At 40.4% G+C, this 18928-nt stretch overlaps 1 protein-coding gene across 1 annotated transcript in view; it reads right to left on the bottom strand.

Moving 5' to 3' along the window:
* Positions 1 to 15014, bottom strand: part of LOC132827823 (AP-3 complex subunit sigma-1) — a 92492-nt gene extending 77478 nt beyond the window's left edge. Inside the window, exon 1 of the mRNA XM_060844564.1 lies at positions 14813 to 15014. Within this exon, the coding sequence (XP_060700547.1) occupies positions 14813 to 14881 (69 nt within the window). The 5' untranslated portion in view covers positions 14882 to 15014. The remainder of the gene's footprint in view (positions 1 to 14812) is intronic.
* Positions 15015 to 18928: the final 3914 nt, after the last annotated feature.

The following is an 18928-nucleotide window of genomic DNA, read 5'->3' as shown; positions in this document are numbered from 1 at the left end:
TAAGCACTGAATGTTTTGGCACATGGATTCATTAGGCAGTGGGGATTCGACTTTTAAAGGAAGGAGATAAACATGGAAAACAGCAACTTGCATTTATACAGCATTTTTAATGTTTGAAGGTGCCTCATAACAGCAGTATCAAACAAAATGTAACATTGAGTCACAGGAGATATTACAACTGAAAGATTGCAATAGATCACTTTAAAATTATTGAGCTAAAAATCACCAGAGGCCAATTGATCTCTTTTGCTACTATTCGGTTATATCTGATAAATTTAAGTGGGCAGAATACACCCTAAATTGCTCAAGATTGAAGGCCAGAATTGTGATCAGTGGCAAATCTATGTCACTCGCCATCAACCTGAAAAAGTTGCTCACATCCTGTCAGTTTTAATCTGGCATCAAGTCATAGGATTGCCAACTATGATGCTATCAAACACAGCAACCAGCCAATTTTGTTGAAGGGATTTCAGATATAGCATTCCAGAATGGACAAATATTAACAGACAACATAAATGATTAATATTGAAACTAAAAATACAATAAAGTTAATTTTTAAAAAGTTTAATCATGGAGAAATTTAAGTCCATATTTTAAAATTTATTTTTGTGTAGTCCAGGGCTCTTAGTGGACTACACTAGAATGTATACTAGAGACCGTTAGACCTCACTTTACGAAAGCTAACAGTTCATGTTTTTAACAAAAACATGATAAAACTTAATTAAATTTGAAAAGGTATACTTTCATTAGTTCAGTGATTTCTACTTGATTGTAGTCTGTAGACATCTTGACATTCAACAGCACATCCAGTGAGCACTGAATCATTGATAGAAACATTGGATTCCCGTGTTTAATCCTGCATGTGCAGACTCTGCAACATGCTGTCAATTTCAGAGAATGATGACAGCAAACACCAAGTTTCACTGTCATTACTAGAGTAAATTTCAGCCAGAGTTTCCATACAAAGAAATTTACTGCATGGAGTGTAAACATGCATTATACAGTTGTAGTGTCAAGTTAAGGTTACTCTGTGCAAGTTGTGCTGTATAATCTACAAACAGCAAGGTATGGCTCAGTAATCTACTTATTTGGTTAAAATACTAACATTTTATTACTTATTAAAACAACTGTCAATTATATTTAATGACAGGAATATAAATTCAAAACAGAAAGCACCAAGAGTTTTTATTACACAAATGCGTCACTGGGATTATTTACTAGATTCATAAGCAGAAACTAAAAAGAGACAAAAGCCAGTACTTCAATGTTGTGCAATAGGGTCCTTGCATTAGGCCTTTAATTCACCAAACATTCTTTCCACCACTATTATTACAATGAATCCATCTGTAGCCAATCACAGTAAACATTACTCTCCATTTCTATTACAGAGTTCAATTTGAATGACCCAGAGCATTGTTGAAATATCGCTTCAAAAGCAACATCTTCTTTCAAAATAAATGTATTTATATGTGTAATTGTATCCTTGCCTCAAGAATTCCTTAAAATGTTAGAATGTCTCAAAAGAGTTTCACACAACTAATTGTCTTACTTTATACTGTCAACTGTAGCTATAATTCTTTACCAGCAAGGTATGGTAGCATGGTTATGTTACTGGATTGGTACGTATTTCAGAGTGCTGGAAAAGTTCAAACTTGAGCACCACAGTTGAGAAATTCAAATTCAGCTAATTCAATAAATCTGGAATAAAACGCTGGGCTTAGTACCAAGACCATTAAACCACAGTTTTACCAAACCTTGTGGTTCACTCCTGCTCTTTAGGGAAGAAAATTAACTGTCCTTATTCAGAGTCGCAGAGATCTACAGCACAAAAAATGCCCTTCAGACAACTGAGACTGCACCCTTCAAAACAAAGAAAACAATTATTTTAATTCCACTTTCTAACATTTGGCCATTAGAAATGTATGCCTTGAAATCGCAGTGCATAACTAAAAAAAAATATCATGAAGGTTTCTGTCTTACAGGGAGGGAGTTCCAGTTCCACCACCCTCTGAGTGAAAAGGTATTTCCTCTCATTCCTCTTAATCTGTTGCCCTTATCTCAAGTCTACACCCCTGGTCATTGATCTCGCCACCAAACTTAGCACTGCAGATTCACAGCGCCAGGGTTTGACTCCAGCCTTGGGCGACTGTCTGTGTGAAGTTTGCACATTCTCCCCATGTCGGCATGGGTTTCCTCCGGGTGCTGCAGTTGATGTGCAGGTCAGGTGGATTGACGAAGGTAAATTGCCCACGGTGTTAGGTGCATTAGTCAAAGAGAGATGGGTCTGTGTGGGTTGCTCTTCGCAAGGTCAGTGTGGACTTGTTGGGCTGAATGGCTTGTTTCCACACTAAGGAATCCAATCTAAACAAAAAGTTCTTTCCTGTCTACCCTATCTATGCCTCTCATAATTTTATACATCTCAATTACGTTCTTCCCTGCTTAGTCTTCTCTGCTCCAAAGAAAACAATCCCAGTCCATCCAAATTTTCTTTGTAACAAAAGCTCTTCACCCAAGGCAATATTCTGGTAAATCTCCACAATATCCTTTCTAGGGCAATGTGATCCCTCCTTTAATGCAAATTCCAGAACTGCACAATACTCTAGCTGTGGCCTAAACAATATTTTATTCAGTTCTAGTATAGCATCTTGCTCTTCAACCCCATGCCACAGCTAATAAAGGCAAGTATCCCATATGCCACCTTAATCACTTTATCTACCCATTCTGCTACCTTAAGGGATCAGTGGATTTGCACACTAATGTCCCTCTGATCCTCCATGCTTCCCAGGGTTGCACCATTCATTACATATTCTCTTGTCTTGTTTATCTTATCCAAATGTATCACTTCACGCATGTCTGGATTGAATTCCATTTGCCACTGATCAGTGCATCTAACCAGCTTATTTTATTTTCCTATAATTTAACAACATTCCCTCACTACTGACCACCCCAGCAGTTTTCATTTCATTGTGAACTTACTGATCAACCATCCTAGATTCAAGTCTAAATGGATTATATACACCAGAAACAACAAAGGCCCTAAAACAGATTGCTCCACTGGACAAAGACTTCCTGCCACAAAAACAGTCCGCAACTAGTACCTTCTGCTTCGCATCATTCAGCCAATTCTGGATCGAATTAGCCTAATTTCCTTGGAACCCCTAGGCTTTTATCTTTATCAGTCTCCCATGCAGGACCTTATAAAAATTCTCACTGACATTCAAGTAGGCTATTGCCCCCATTTATGTATCTGGTTACTGCTTTGAAAAATTCAATCAAGTTGATCAGACATGACCTTCCTTTAAGAACAAACTGACTGCTCTTTAATTAATCTCCAAAATGCAGATTAATTCTACCCCTCTACTAACATTAGACTGACTGGACTATTGTTTCCTGGCTTATCTCTCCCTCCTTTCTTGAATAACAGTACCATATTAGCTGTTCTCCGGTCCTCCGGCAACTGTCCTGTAGCTAGACAGGAAGTGAAAATTATTGCCAGGTTATTTCCTCCCTTGCCTTTCTCAATAACCTGGAATACATTTCATCCAGCCCTGGAAACTTATCTACTTATAAACCCACCAGACCATTCAGAATGTCCTCTCTATCAATGTTAATCTCTTTAATTATATCACCTGTCCTCCTCTCTGATTTCTATACCCATTACACCCCTCTTACTGGTGAACACCGACACAAAGTATTTATTTAGAATCCTGCTGATATCTTTCAGCTCCACATACAAATTACCACTATGGTCCTTTATGTGTCCTAGTTATCTTTTTATCCTTAATGTAGGATTTTCCTTTATTTTACTTTTCCTTATTCTTTCATGTTCCTTTTTGCTCTCCTAATTTCCTTTAAATTCCCCCATGCACATTCTATACTCTAGGGATTCCACTATTTTGAGGTAAGACAGGTGAAACTGACTGACAGATAGACAGACAGACAGACAGACAGACGGATAGATATCCCATGACATCCAGGGTTTCCTGGATTTGTTGGTCCCACACTTTATCTTTATTGGAACATGTTAGTCCTGTACTTCCCCATTTTCTTCTTGAATGTGTCTCATTGCTCTGACACAGAATTACCAAAGAATATCTACTCCCAGTCCACACTGGTCAAATCATACCTAATCGTATTAAAATCAGTCTTCCCCCAGTTTAAAATTTTGTTTTTGATAAGAATAAGGATAGGCCTGAAATCAATCTCAAATATAACGGATTTATGATCACTGTCTGCAAAATGCACCCCACTAATACTTCAACCACTTGTCTAAAAGTAAATCCAGGACCACCCATCTTTCAAGGGGCCTTGTACGTACTGACTTAAAAAAAAACTCTCCTGGGCACATTTTAAGAATTCCACACCCTCAAACTTTTCACCTCAGTAAATGCTGCAGAAGTTAAAATTACCACTATCGTTACTTTTTACAATTTATTAAAATTTGCCTACATATCACCTCTTTTTGGGAACCTATAGAATATTTCCAGCAGTTTGATTGCTCCTTTTCATGTCTAAGTTTTGTAACATGGCATCATTTGAGAAGCCTTTTAAAATGTCATCCCTCCTTACTTCTCTAATTGATTTCCCAATCAACATTACCACGCCTTTTTCGTTTCCTACCTTCCCCGTCTTGCCTGAATATTTTATAGGAGAAAGTGAGGACTGCAGATGCTGGAGATCAGACCTGCTGCGCTTTTCCAGCAACACATTTTCAGCTCTGAATATTTTATATCCTAACTATTCAGCTGTCAATCTTGCCCTACTCTTAATCATGCCTCAGTGACAGCAATGACATCATACTCCCTGTTTTGATTTGTGCATCAGACTTAACACATTAAAATAAATACATCATTCAATCTGGTCAAACTCCCCTGTGCTTTAACTATCCTACAAGTTTTATGCCTTTCTAAATCACTTGCGGTCTCTTCTATTGTGGTCATGCATTGCCCCATAGTGAACTTCTCTCAGATTCCCAACCCATTGCCAAGTTAGTCTAAACCCTCCCTAACAGCACTAGTAAACATCCTGAAAAGGATGCCGGTCCCAATCCAGCACATGTGCAACTGGTCCACCTTGTACAGTGCTCACCATGTCCCAATGTCCCAGAAATTTTAAGCTTTCCCTCCTGTACCATCTCTCTAGCCATGCATTTACCTGAATTAATCTCCTATTTCTATCCTCACTAGCATGTGGCACCAGAAGCAACCCAGAGATACCACAATGAGTTAAAAAATAACTCAATTTCCTAGCTCCCTAAACTCTGCTTGCAGAGCCACATCCCTTTTTCTACCTATGCCATTGCTACCAATACATATTATGTTCGTTCAGCCTTTACAGCTAGACACACTACCTGTACATGTAGTCACCAGGGACAACTGAAGCTTCCATGATTTGCTACAAGTAGAGAAGGAACATATCATTGGTGTGAGCTCTACTATCATGTCTTCCTTTAAATTCCTTAGTCACTCCTTTTTTCTCAAAAAAAACCTGTATAGGAGCAGCATAAAAACTTACCTCTCTTGTGTTAACTTTACTTCCCTTTCCCTCCATTGCTCACTTATACTTTGTTGCCTTGCCTTTCACTTATTTCTGTTGCTTCTCAGTTAACCCCTTCTTCCAAAAGTACACTTTCTAACATTGTGAACCACTTCCCTGACTTGTCACTGCTCGGTTTTCTGTATCTTCGACCAGCAGCCCCCTGAAGCTGCAGCTGCCCTTCAGGATTCAATGAATGGCAGATGTTGAGAACAAACACGGGAAAAGCTGACATGATCTCATCTTCAAACCATCGGATACACCTGTCCTTAAAAAGGACATGAGCAATTTCAGCACAATTTTCTTTAACATATAGTACAGTCCTGCCTTGACAGTGAAGATGCCCTCCATCACATGGTGCGCCAGAATCAACACCCATGTAACAGCTCAAAACTGGATACTCGAAGTGTTTGAGGAATCAAAGCAATATAATAGAAGACAATTCTGCTGTAATGTGCAGTCATATGGTCTGGCATATTCAATCACTCATAATTCCAAATTTTACAGAAGCACAATTGTTTTGGAGAGAGTACCATTGGGCATAAAAAAACTGGGCTTTTCAGGTTTCAGAATTATACAAGAGTGATGAATATGCCAGATCAAATGACTGCACATTTCAGCAGAATTGTCTTCTAATATATTGCTTTGATTCCTCAACATTTCTACATGTAATCTGTATAAAGGTAAATTGGAATACAGGGAGAACTAGCCATTTGGATACAGAACTGGCTCAAAAGGTAGAAGACACAGGGTGGTGAGGGGTTGTTTTTCAGACTGGAGGCTTGTGACCAGTGGAGTGCCACCAGAATTGGTGCTGGGTCCTCTATTTTTCATCATTTACATAAATGTTTTGGATGTGAGCATAAGAGGTACAGTTAGTAAGTTTGCAGATGACACCAAAACTGGAGGTGTAGTGGATAGTGAAGAAGGTTACCTCAGATTACAATGGGATCTTGATCAGATGGGCCAGCGGGCAGATGGAGTTTAAGTTAGATAAATATGAGGTGTTGCATTTTGGGAAAGCAAATTTTAATAGGACTTACACAATTCATGGTAAGGTCCTGGAGAGTGCTGTTGAACAAAGAGACCTTGGAGTGCAGGTTCATAGCTCCTTGAAAGTGGAGTCGCAGAATAGTGAAGGTGGCACTTGGTATGCTTTCCTTTATTGGTCAGAATATTGAGTACAGGAGTTGGGAGGTCATGTTGCGGCTGTACAGGACATTGGTTAGGCCACTGTTAAAATATCGTGTGCAATTCTGGTCTCCTTCCTATCGGAAAGATGTTGTGAAAATTGAAAGGGTTCAGTAAGGATTTACAAGGATGTTGCCAGCGTTGGAGGATTTGAGCTATAGGGAGAGGTTGAATAGGCCATGGATGTTTTCCCTGAAGCGTCGGAGGCTGAGGGGCGACCTTATAGAGATTTGTAAAATCACGAGGGGCACGGATAGGATAAATAGACAAAGTCTTCTCCCTGGGGTTGGGAAATCCAGAACTAGAGAGCATAAGCTAGGATGAGAGGAGAAAGATATAAAAGAGACCTAAGGGACAACTTTTTCATGCAGAAGGTAGTACGTGTATGGAATGAGCTGCCAAAGGAAGTGGTGGAGGCTAGTATAATTGCAACGTTCAAATGGCATCTGGGTGGGTATATGAATAGGGAAGGTTTGGACGGATATAGGCCTGGTGCAGGCAGGTGGGACTAGATTGGGTTGGGATATCTGGTCGGCATGGACAAGTTGGACTGAATGGTCTGTTTCCGCACTGTACATCTCTATGACTTTGAGTATCCAGTTTTGAGCTGTGAGATCGTTGTGAATCTGACCAATTTAGCGTGTTAATTCTGGCATACTGTATGATGGAGAGCACCTCAACTGTCAAGGCAGGACTACACTGTTTCTTAAAGAAAACTGTACTGAAATTGATCATGTGCTTTTTTTTAAAGAGCATGCGTATCTGTGACGGTTTGAAGATGAGATCATGTCAGCTTTTCCAATGTTTGTTCTCAACATTTGTCATTCATCGAGTCCTAGAAAATCGAGCAGTGACAAGACAGGGAAGTGGCTGTTTGGTTCACAACGTTAGAAAGTGTATTTTTTGAAAAAGGGATTAACTGAGAAGTAACAGTAATAAGTCAAAGTCAAGGCCAACATAATATAAAGTGAGCAAAGTAGGGAAAGAGAAGTCAAGTTAACATACGAGAACTAAGTTTATACTACTCCTGTACAGGCATTTCACTACATGCATGAGGACAAAAGCTGAAGCAGCATGCTACACACAGGTACAAAATCCCACAATCAACAAATCATCAAGTTCTGCATTCTGGACACTGATAGTTGTGAATGGTGACGAACACTTAAAACGTCATGAGCATTCCCACTCTCAAACAATTTGAAAATCCTTCAAGGTAATGTAAATAAAAACCCGAAGCATTTGCAACCATCTACAATTAGGAAGGCCAAGTAGATGATCCACCACAGCCACATGCTAAAATGTCCAGCATTATAGTCAACAGACGTCAGCCAATTTGATTCCCACCAGGTGATACGTGGAAAATACTGTGTTGGATACAGTAATGTCTATAATCCCTGACAACATTTTGGCTATATGCTTAAAATTTATGCTCCAAAATGAGATGTGCCTCTAGCCAAGCTAAACAAGTACAGCCAGAACATCAATATGATAAAGTGAAAAATTGCCTCTGCGTGTCTTGTCCACTAAAAGCAGGAAAAATCCAATCCAGCCAATTACCTTGTCATCATTTTAAATCAAAGTGATGAAAGCTATTGAGTGTGTTATCAAGCAGCACTTATATATTCACCAATGCTAGGATTTATATTCTAACAGGACTACACTGCTCCAAGCCACATTACAACTCATAGCGCAAATAAAGATTATGGATGAGTTCAAGAGTCAAAAGTGTCTGCTGTAAACATGGCAAAGAGAATGAAACAAGGTAGACTCAGATGTGACAAAGAACTGTGGTAAAATTGAAAGCAATATGAATCACAGGGAATGAGCCTCTCTGGAGTGGTAGCTAACACAACAGGAAAATAGTTGTGGCTGCTTCAGTTGAGATCCTACTACTTGAATTTCTTACCAATATATCCATCCAACTATCTTCAGATGCTTCAGAAATAACTTCCCCCTACCAAAGATCAAAATCAAGAGTACTTATTGATAATTGAGAGGTTTGGCTCCACTCACAACTCTGTACAGTCTGTGCCACATGTAATAGGACCTGGGAAACAGCCAAGGTTGGGCTGGAAGCGTGCATTCCACTTGTTCTATGAAAAAGGTCAGGTAATTAAACATTTCAGAGTAGAAAGTTGAATCACATCCTTTTGTCATTCAATGGAATTTCTATTACTGGACCACTGAAACAACAGGAGAGTCATCACTAAACAGAAATTTGACTGGACTAGCTCCATTAATAATGCAGCTACAAAGCAAGTCAAAAACAAGCCAACAATCTACGACGCACAAAGTCAGGAATATTATGCAATTTTTGACATATGCCTAGGTGCATTTAAAGTAAAAGAAAGGTTTATTATCTCTGACAAAGTGGTCCAAATGACTGACTCTCCATCAAACACTTGAAAATTTCATTTTTACCAACATGTGATAACTGTGGTTCATTTCATCTAAAAGGTGCACAACTTGCCAAGGTTTTTTGACACAACATCCAAAACCTAGATTCTCCCCAAGTGCAGGAAATATATGTGAATACCATCATCTACAAATTTGCCTACAAGTCACTTAGAGCCTGATTTAGAAGTAGATTGCAGTTCTTTTATCATTGGCTCAAAATCCCGAAACTGTAGATGTATAAACACCACATGAGCAGCAGTAGTTCAAGATGGCTTACCATCACCTCCAGAGTAACTAGGGATGGACAACAAATGCTGACTTCACGAGCAAAGCTCAGGACCCGTTAACACACAAAAGAAAAGCTTACAAGCAATTACTTAAAACGATATTTAACATCCATTGAATAGGTCTTTAGCTTTAAAGTCTTATTCCATTGGCAGGCACTTCAGAAAATGCAACATTTATTCAGGTGTGCACGCAAGTATTTATATAGGTATGGTAATTAAGTCCTAATGAAGATCTCTAAGTTTACTGGTATTGCTCAATATGCAAATGTATATTATTCTTTGCATTTTTAAAATACCATTTCTAGCACTATGGTCAGAACATCAATGTATACAAATCGAACAGATCCTAGTGGCTCTGAAATCTCTCTTATTATAGTCCAGTATAAACAAATTGCATTGAATTGTTGAAACAAAATGAAATAATATTTTGCAATCTGAACAATGAATGCAAGTGCAGACATTTTAAGAGAATTCAACTATTTATTATAGTGTAAACCAATTCTTAAATAATTGATGTTTCAGACAAAGTTAGAATTACTGCTTTTTTCAACTGAGAAAGAACTTAAACAGCTATTCAATTGAATAGATACAAAAATAACTGATCACGTGAGAATACATATATATTCAACTGTAACACTTTTGAAAACCATTTTATTTTGTGCAGTACTGTTTCACAAGCTGAAAAATCCCAGTACTTAAAAAAAGACATTTTCTATGAACACAGAAACCAAATAAACACTTTAATGACAACAGACAGGAAAGCATATCAAAGGTTTCCCTGGTTAGGCTAAAGCTAAAATATGGATTAAGCCACAGAAATTGATACTGTTAGTGTGTGTCAATGCAAATAAGTTCTCTCTCCAGATTGAAGCAAGCTGTACAGCATAATTTGGAAATAATTGCCAATGTTTATTTCGCGATTGTTAATTCACAAATATATAGGCGGAAGTGGTCTGCAGATGCCGGCGATAACAATGGTACTGGAAAAGCTCAGCAGGTCAGGCAGCATCTGAGGAGCAGGAAAATTGACATTTCGGGCAAAAAGCCTTTTCTGAAAAAGGGCTTTTGCCTGAAACGTCAATTTTCCTGCTCCTCAGATGCTTCCTAGCCTGCTGTGATTTTCTAGCACCACTCTAATCTTGAATCCACAGGAATATATTGAATGAATGGGTGAAAACTTATAGGTTGCAAAAGAAATTTCCAGAACTCACCTGAACTAAACTTGGGTATGAGATGGAATACTACATCCAGAGGTAGCCTCATTCTGTGACTTCATAATTGCAATTAGATAATTTTAATAGTCAGAAGCAGCATATTGAATCGCATGAAAAATTATGAAATTTGAAATGTTTGTAGTGGGAAAATAGTACATCATATCAGTGAGTTATTAAAGCTACCGTGCTCCAGTAATTCATATTGTTCTGTTGACTGTCTATCACTTTTCAGTATCAACTTCAAACTGAAAATTTGAAATGTAATTTCCATAATACTCTAAAATTAAACTACACAATAATTCTCAATCACTATGTATTTATATCCAAAAATGTGAAAAATTAAAGAATGTAATCAACACTTTGAGGAAACGAAAAGTCAAAATTTACATGGTCAACAGAAATGACTTGTGTAGACAAAAAAAAATTGAGTGCCGACAAGTTTAAACATTTAATATTGAAGACTATTAATTTAACTTTCGGTGGAAACAAGTAAATTAAACAGCAATTTTGAACTGATAAATAGATATAACTTAATAATTAACAAGAAAAAAATTAACTTTAAATTGAATTTTAAACATCTGATTACACTGGGTGTACAAGACCTGAACTGTGATACAACTTTTTATGCCTTTTACCTAAATTACATTGATGCTATTGCTGCAGACGAGTTAGTACCAAAAACAATTGCAAAGAACCACTCAAAATACACATTATCCTATCTAAATTGTCTCAGCTGTGCTAAATTGGTAACACTATCCCTCTACATCATAAGGTTCCAGGTTCATGCTGGCATGGATTGAGAATTGCGTAACAGAAAGAAACAGTAGGAATAAATAGGTCATTCTCAGGATGGCAGGTTCTGAGTACAGGGATACTGCAAGGATCAACAATTGGACTCAAGCTGTTCAAAATCTACATCAATGACTTATTTGTTGGGTCCAAGTGTGGACAATGCAAAACTGGGTGAGAATGTGTTGTGAGAATGATGCAAGGGTGTTTCAAAAGGGATTTGGGCTAGCAGAATGAATGGATAAGAACATGACTGACAGAATATAATGTGGATAAATCCAAGGTTATCCATTTCAGCAGGAAGGTGGTGCATCATATTTCTTAAATGGTGAGAAACTGAAGTTTTGGTGTCCATACAGGCCTAGGTGTCCTTCTTCATAAGTAACTGAAAACTGATGAGCAGATACAGTCTTCAATTAAGAAAGCAAATGGTAGATTAGCATTAACTGCAAGAGATTAGCCTGTACAGACATAAAGAGGAAATTTTCAATGAGTCACATTGAACTGGAAACATCAATTCTTTCCCCACAAGAGCTACTCAATCTACTGAAATCCTTAAGTACTTTATTTTATACCAGATCTGCTGCATCTGAAGAATTTTGTGATTGTATTTTGAAAAAGCAAATCAGGGCAGGACTTAAACATTTAATAGTAAGGTCCTTGGGAGTGTTGCTAAACAAAGAGACCTTGGACTGCAGGTTCATAGTTCCTTAAAAGTAGAGTCATGGGTAGATAGGATAGCAAAGGCAGCATTTGGCATGCTTGCCTTTATGGATCAGTACATTGAGTTTGAGAGTTGGGAAGTCATGTTGCAGCTGTACAGGATATTGATTAGGCCACTTTTAGGCATGCAATTCCTGTCTTCATGCTATAGGAATGTTGTTGTGAAACTTGAAAGGGTTCAGAAAAGATTTACAAGGATGTTGCCAAAGTTGAAGGGTTTGAGCTACAGGGAGAGGTTGAATAGGCTGGATCTATTTTCCCTAGAGTGTCGGAGGCTGAGGGGTGACCTTATAGGGGTTTATAAAATCATAAGGGGCATGAATAGAGTGAATAGCCAAGGTCTTTTCTTCATGATAATGGAGTCCAAAACTAGAAGGCATAGGTTTAATATGAGAGGGGAAAGATTTAAAAGGGACCCAAGGGGTAACTTTTTCATGCAGAGGGTGGCGCATGTATGGAATAAGTTGCCAGAAGAAGTGGTGGAAGTTGTACAATTACAACATTTAAATGTCATTGACATGGGTATATGAATAGGAAGGGTTGAGACAGATATGGGCCAAATGCTGTCAAATTGGGATAGATTAATTTGGGATATCTAGTCAGCATGGATGAGTTGGATTGAAGGGTCTGTTTCCATGCTGTACAACTCTATGACTCAAAGACATTGGGCCTGTATTCTCTAGAGTTTTAAAGAATGTGAGGAAATCTAATAGAATCTTGCAAAATTCTTAAAGGCATAAAGTCATAGAGATGTACAGCATGGAAACAGACCCTTCGGTCCAACCCGTCCATGCCAACCAGATGTCCCAACCCAATCTAGTCCCACCTGCCAACACCAGGCCCATATCCCTTCAAACGCTTTCTATTCATATACCCATCCAAATACATCTTAAATGTTGCAACTGTAGTAGCCTCCACCACATCCTCTGGCAGCTCATTCCATACACATACCATCCTCTGCACGAAAAAGTTGCCCCTTAGGTCTTTTTTATATCTTTCCCTTCTCACTCTAAATCTATGCCCTCTAGTTCTGGACTCCCCGACCCCAGGGAAAAGACTTTGTCTACTTCTCCTATCCATGCCCCTCATAATTTTGTAAACCTCTGTAAGGTCACCCTCAGCCTCTGACGCTCCAGGGAAAACAGCCCCAGCCTGTTCAGCCTCTCCCTACAGATGTCTCCCCTGCCCTGCAGATTTAAACCAAGGCACAGAGTCTAAAGATAAGTGAAAAGCATTAAGATGAGGAAGAATTTCTTGATTCAAGAGTGACAAATCTTTGGTGTTCTCCACCCTAGTGGGCTTTGGAAACTCAGTAATTGTATATAGTCAAGACAGAGATTTGGTTGATTTTTCAAAACTAATTACATCAATGGATATGTGGATAGTGTATTTAAAAAAAGAGATAGATATTGAGGTAGATTATCAGCTCTGTTCTAACAAGGGGCTAAATGGCTTACTCCTGCTCCTAATTAAACTCCTTCTCCAAAGGTAAAGGATAAAAGTATAAGTTAACACACCTATCAAGAGGTAATGTTAAACTGAGAATGATCTGCTTTCTAAGCTGGTATATTTAAAAAAATTCCATGACATTTTTTTTGAAGAGTAGCAAGGGAGTGATCTTGTGTGTCCTGGCCAATATCAACAGATTCAAAAACATAATTTCAGAATTATTGCATGACTATTTGTGGGAACTTGCTATGTACAAAGTGGCTGCTAAGTGTCCTTCAGTGCAACAGATACTATAATCGGTTCTGACTGGAAAGTTAACTGATTTTCTCTACAGATGATGCCAACCTCCAGCACTTCTTGTTTGTGTTACAGTCTACATTTTATTGGCTGCAAAGCACTTTTGTACTACAAAAATGCAAAAAAAGTCTCATTAGTTTTTTTTGGTGGGAATACTAGAATTCTATATCCACCAATGTAATGCCTATCACGTTCCAACTCTCCGACGATCACAAACTCAACATTAACTACTGATGCACCATTATATCAGAGCCCTATCCCTCGGTCGCTCCTCTTCTAAATGGAAAGCGACCATCACAGGGTAGCCACTATTGGATTTAAATGGATACTACTTTTCCAATATGTAGTTCGGAATCTAATGCCTTCGGTAAACTCAAAGCTACTTCGGCCCTTTAACTAACACATGTTGCTTTGGTATTATTCTTCCTCACTGAACTTTACATGTTTGTTTTTCTTGAACTCGTACGTTAAAGTGTTTCGTGCAGCTGGTGTCTGCTAAGACGTACCTGAAAGCTGCAATGTGGCAATTACAGGTACTTACATCAGGAAGGATAACCTGAAGAACAGCATTTAGGAAACATTTCGAAACATTCCTCTACTTTGGAATATTCGGTACAGCGCATTGAAATGAAGTCTGGTGGAATCTGTACACTAACTTCACAGGTATGAAGAGGCAATCCTGGAATTGAAAATAAACTGTGCGAGCCCCAGAGGACGAACTGTATCGCTGATTGCCTTATACAGAAACTCCCTCTGAGCAGACCACTTCCCTGTGATAACGCCAGTCTGCTCCTAGCGCGAGCGCTACTTTGAAATGTGGCCTGGGGCGCGTGCCCGGTTTGGGGGGGGGTCACTCTCCCAACGGATCGCACGCGGAAGTTGACAGTTTAACGGTCGCTGCGATGTCGGCCCTCTCTCCCTCATACTCACATAGCGCTCATAGAACTTGGAGAGTCGCGGCTTGCCGTGGTTGTTAAATATCAGGATGGCTTTAATCATGTCGACTGGATTGCCCTCTTCCCGAAACACCTACTGACAGTGGGAATCGAAGCGGAATTTCTCCGAAACATGAACGTACGGACAGAGGTGGGTGGGATCGAATCCGAAACGAAGTGTCCGTCACAGGAAACTCCCCCATCTGCCAGCCCTTACATGGTGACGGCAACCGCCACCGTTCAGGAAAGGCAGCAGAAAGTCGTTGCGCTTTTTCGAAACGCCTAATGAATGGTTTTCGGGGGTAACTTTAGGGACACCCGATTTAGTTTCTGAATGGGAAGTTTTTTTTAATAAATTCAAGACGTTTTAGTATTGGCTTAAGGTAACAAATAAAGCTTTTCACGCGATTTATTTTTGCAATGATGGGCGCTAGACTTCTGGTTTATTAGATTCTGGATCAGTGGTGCTGGAAGAGCACACAGTTCAGGCAGGATCCAAGGAGCAGCGAAATCGACGTTTCGGGCAAAAGCCCTTCATCAGGAATAAAGGCAGAGAGCCAGAAGTGTGGAGAGATAAGCTAGAGGAGGGTGGGGGTGGGGAGAAAGTAGCATAGAGTACAATAGGTGAGTGGGGGAGGGGATGAAGCTGATAGGTCGGGGGCAGGGTGAGGGTGGAGTGGATAGGTGGAAAAGAAGATAGACAGGTAGGATAAGTCGTGGGGACAGTGCTGAGCTGGAAGTTTGGAACTAGTGTGAGGCGGGGCAAGGGAAAATGAGGAAACTGTTGAAGTCCACATTGATGCCCTGGGATTGAAGTGTTCCGAGGTGGAAGATGAGGCGTTCTTCCTCCAGGCGTTGGGTGGTGAGGGAGCGGTGGTGAAGGAGGCCCAGGACCTCCATGTCCTCGGCAGAGTGGGAGGGGGAGTTGAAATGTTGGGCCACGGGTCGGTGTGATTGATTGGTGCGGGTGTCCTGGAGATGTTCCCTAAAGCGCTCTGCTAGGAGGCGCCCAGTCTCCCCAATGTAGAAGAGACCACATCGGGAGCAACGGATACAATAAATGATATTAGTGGATGTGCAGGTAAAACATTGATGGATGTGGAAGGCTCCTTTAGGACCTTGGATAGAGGTGAGGGAGGAGGTGTGGGCACAGGTTTTACAGTTCCTGCGGTGGCAGGGGAGGGTATCTGTGATTTCATAGTCTTCTGTAGATATTTGCTACCGCATTGAGTAAAGCGAATACATACTTAACGGCCTTCATTGACCCGCTTTATTAGTGCATTCCGTCGGATTATCACATTTCCAAAAATCAAAATCAGGGCACAATGAAAAGCTTTGAGCAAGCAGGACTCCAGGATGATTGACTTCCTTTGCACAATGCCTGTGGGTAGAGTGGAGATGAAGTGGACATCTAGAATATGTCCGACCATACTTGTTTTTCATCAATACATAAGAGTTATACAGCACGGAAAATGTCTTCAGTCCAACTCGTCCATACCAAGTAGATACCTAAGGACGGTATTCTAAAAGTGCCTCAACAATGTCCTGAACATTTTTCTCACGAATTCGCAACTCCTATACTCAATGCATTGCCCAATGAAAGCAAGAGTGCCAAGTGCCTTCCCCACCACCCTGTCTACCTCACTTCCAAGGAGCTCTGTACTTGCATCCTTAGGTCGCTTTGTTCAGCCACGCTTCCTCGGGATTTGGAGATAGTGAGCACTGCAGATGATGGAAAGTCAGGGTGGATAAACAGCGGAGCTGGGAAAAAGCACAGCAAGTCAAGGAGCATCAGAGGAAATGTTTCAGGTCAGAATCATTTGTCAGGACTGGGGGAGAGGAAGGGAAGTGGGTTGAGAAATAAATACCAGGAGAGGGGTTGGGCTGGGGGAAGGTGGCAGGGATGGTGGTACGTGGACGAGGCAGGTGCTGAGGAAGGAGACATGGCTGTAGTAGCGGGTTTGTTTTAGTATGTGGTCAAAGAGCTTCAGGGCGGAGGAGTTGACCAGGGGTTGCAGTGGGAGAAAGACCCACTGAGACCTCTGCGAAGGAAGAAGGAAAACTTCAAGTCTGGCATCCTTGGTAGAGGCTTTCCAGTGTGGTTTTCAACAACGTGGAGATGTGAGAACTGTAGATGCTGGAGAGTCAGTGATAAAGAGCGGAGCTGGAAAAAGCACAAGTCAACCAGCATTAGAGGAGAAGGGGAGTTGATGTTTCAGATTGGAATCTTTCTTCAGGATAGGGGAGGAGGGAAGGAGGCTGAGAAATAAATGGGACTGGAGGAAAGGTGGGTAGGGTGGCGATAGGTGGATGAGGCAGATGCTGAGGAAGGAGATGTGGCTGTAGTAGAGGGTTGGTTAGGCCACTTTTGGAATATTGCATACAGTTCTGGTCTCCTTCCTATTGGAAGGATGTTGTGATACTCAAAAGGGTTCAGAAAAGGTTTACAGGATGTTGTCAGGGTTGAAGGATTTGAGCTATAGGAGAGATTGAACAGGCTGGGACTGTTTTCCCTGGAGCGTTGGAGGCTGAGGGCTGACCTTATAGAGGTTAATAAAATCATGAGGGGCATGGATAGGATAAATAGACAAAGTCTTTTCCCTGGGGTCGGGGAGTCCAGAACTAGAGGGCATAGGTTTAGGGTGAGAGAGGAAAGATATAAAAGAGACCCGAGGGGCAACATTTTCACGCAGAGGATGGTATGTGTATGGAATGAGCTTCCAGATGAAGTGGAAGAGGCTAGTATAACTGCAACATTTAAAAGGCATCTGGATGGTTATATGAATAGGAAGGGTTTGGAGAGATATGGGCTGGGTGCTGGCAGGTGGGACTAGATTGGGTTAGGACATCTGGTCGGCATGGATGGGTTGGACCGAAGAGTCTGTTTCCATGCTATACATCTCTATGACTCTACCTGTATTCCAATGCACTCCTGTCTAGACTTCCACATTCCTGATGATGGTCTTTTGCCCGAAACGTCAATTTTCCTGCTCCTCGGATGTTGCCTGACCTGCTGTGTTTTTCCAGCACCACTCTAATCTAGACTCTGGTTTCCAGCATCTGCAGTCCTTGTTTTTGCCTTCCACATTCTACCCATTGCTAACTTGAGGTCATCCAAATAAAAACAAAAAGTGCTGAAAGAATTCGGAAGATCTGGCTGTATTTGTGGACAGAGAAACAGAGTTAACACTCTGAGCCTGATGTCTCTTCATATTTCAGATTTCCAGCATCACAGTATGCTGCTTTTATTTGAGGTTACCTGCTGCCTCTTCCTACTTGTACCAAGACATGTTCATTTATCATCTCTTGTTTGTTGGCTTACATCAGATCCTGGTCACGCAACATTGTGATTCTAAAATTGTCATCCTTCAAATAGGGTTTTCAAATCTCTCTTTGGCTTGTCTCTTTCCCAATTTTTGTCAACTCCTCTAACCTCCACATGTGAGCTCATCTGATTCTGATCTGTTGAGCACCCCTGTATTGTTTCAACACTAATTTCAACATTACAACATTAGTTGCCTAGTGGGTAAGCTCCTGAATTTCTTCTTACACCTCTTCCTTGTCTATGTCACTTTTCTCCTTTAACAGAATCCTTAAAAAAACCTCTATGAATAAACATTTGGTCAACCGACCTAACGTTTCCCAATATGGCTCATTGTCATATCTTGTTCATAATGCTTTTGTAGAGTCTCTTGGGATGTTTTATCACTTCAAAGGCACTTTATAAAATTAATTGTTGTATTCCAGCCAGCCCCAAAGTTATGAAGAGTTTCAGAATGAAAGAAATAACCAGGGGATGCAATGGGAGAGAGAGAGACCCACTGAGATCTTTGTAGAGGGATTTGTAAAACCTCTTCAAATATTTCAGCAATTTGGAGTTAGTGCGAACTCAAGTTGCTGAAATTTTCACTATCTCCAAGTTGCTGAAAACCAAACTACGAAGCCTGTACCACAGATACCAAACTTGTAAAAGCTTTCGTCCTCCCTCTGCAAATATTGAAGTGGGTCTTTCTCCCACTGCAACCCCCTGGTCATCTCCTCTTCCCTGAAGCTCTTTGCGTGCATCCTGAAACAAACCTACTATTATAGCCATAACTCCTTCCTCAGCACC

Source organism: Hemiscyllium ocellatum, chromosome 2 (genome assembly GCF_020745735.1).
Source record: "Hemiscyllium ocellatum isolate sHemOce1 chromosome 2, sHemOce1.pat.X.cur, whole genome shotgun sequence".
Lineage (NCBI taxonomy): Eukaryota > Metazoa > Chordata > Chondrichthyes > Orectolobiformes > Hemiscylliidae > Hemiscyllium > Hemiscyllium ocellatum.
Note: the sequence above shows the minus strand (reverse complement) of the source record. Positions and strands in the feature narration are given on the sequence as shown.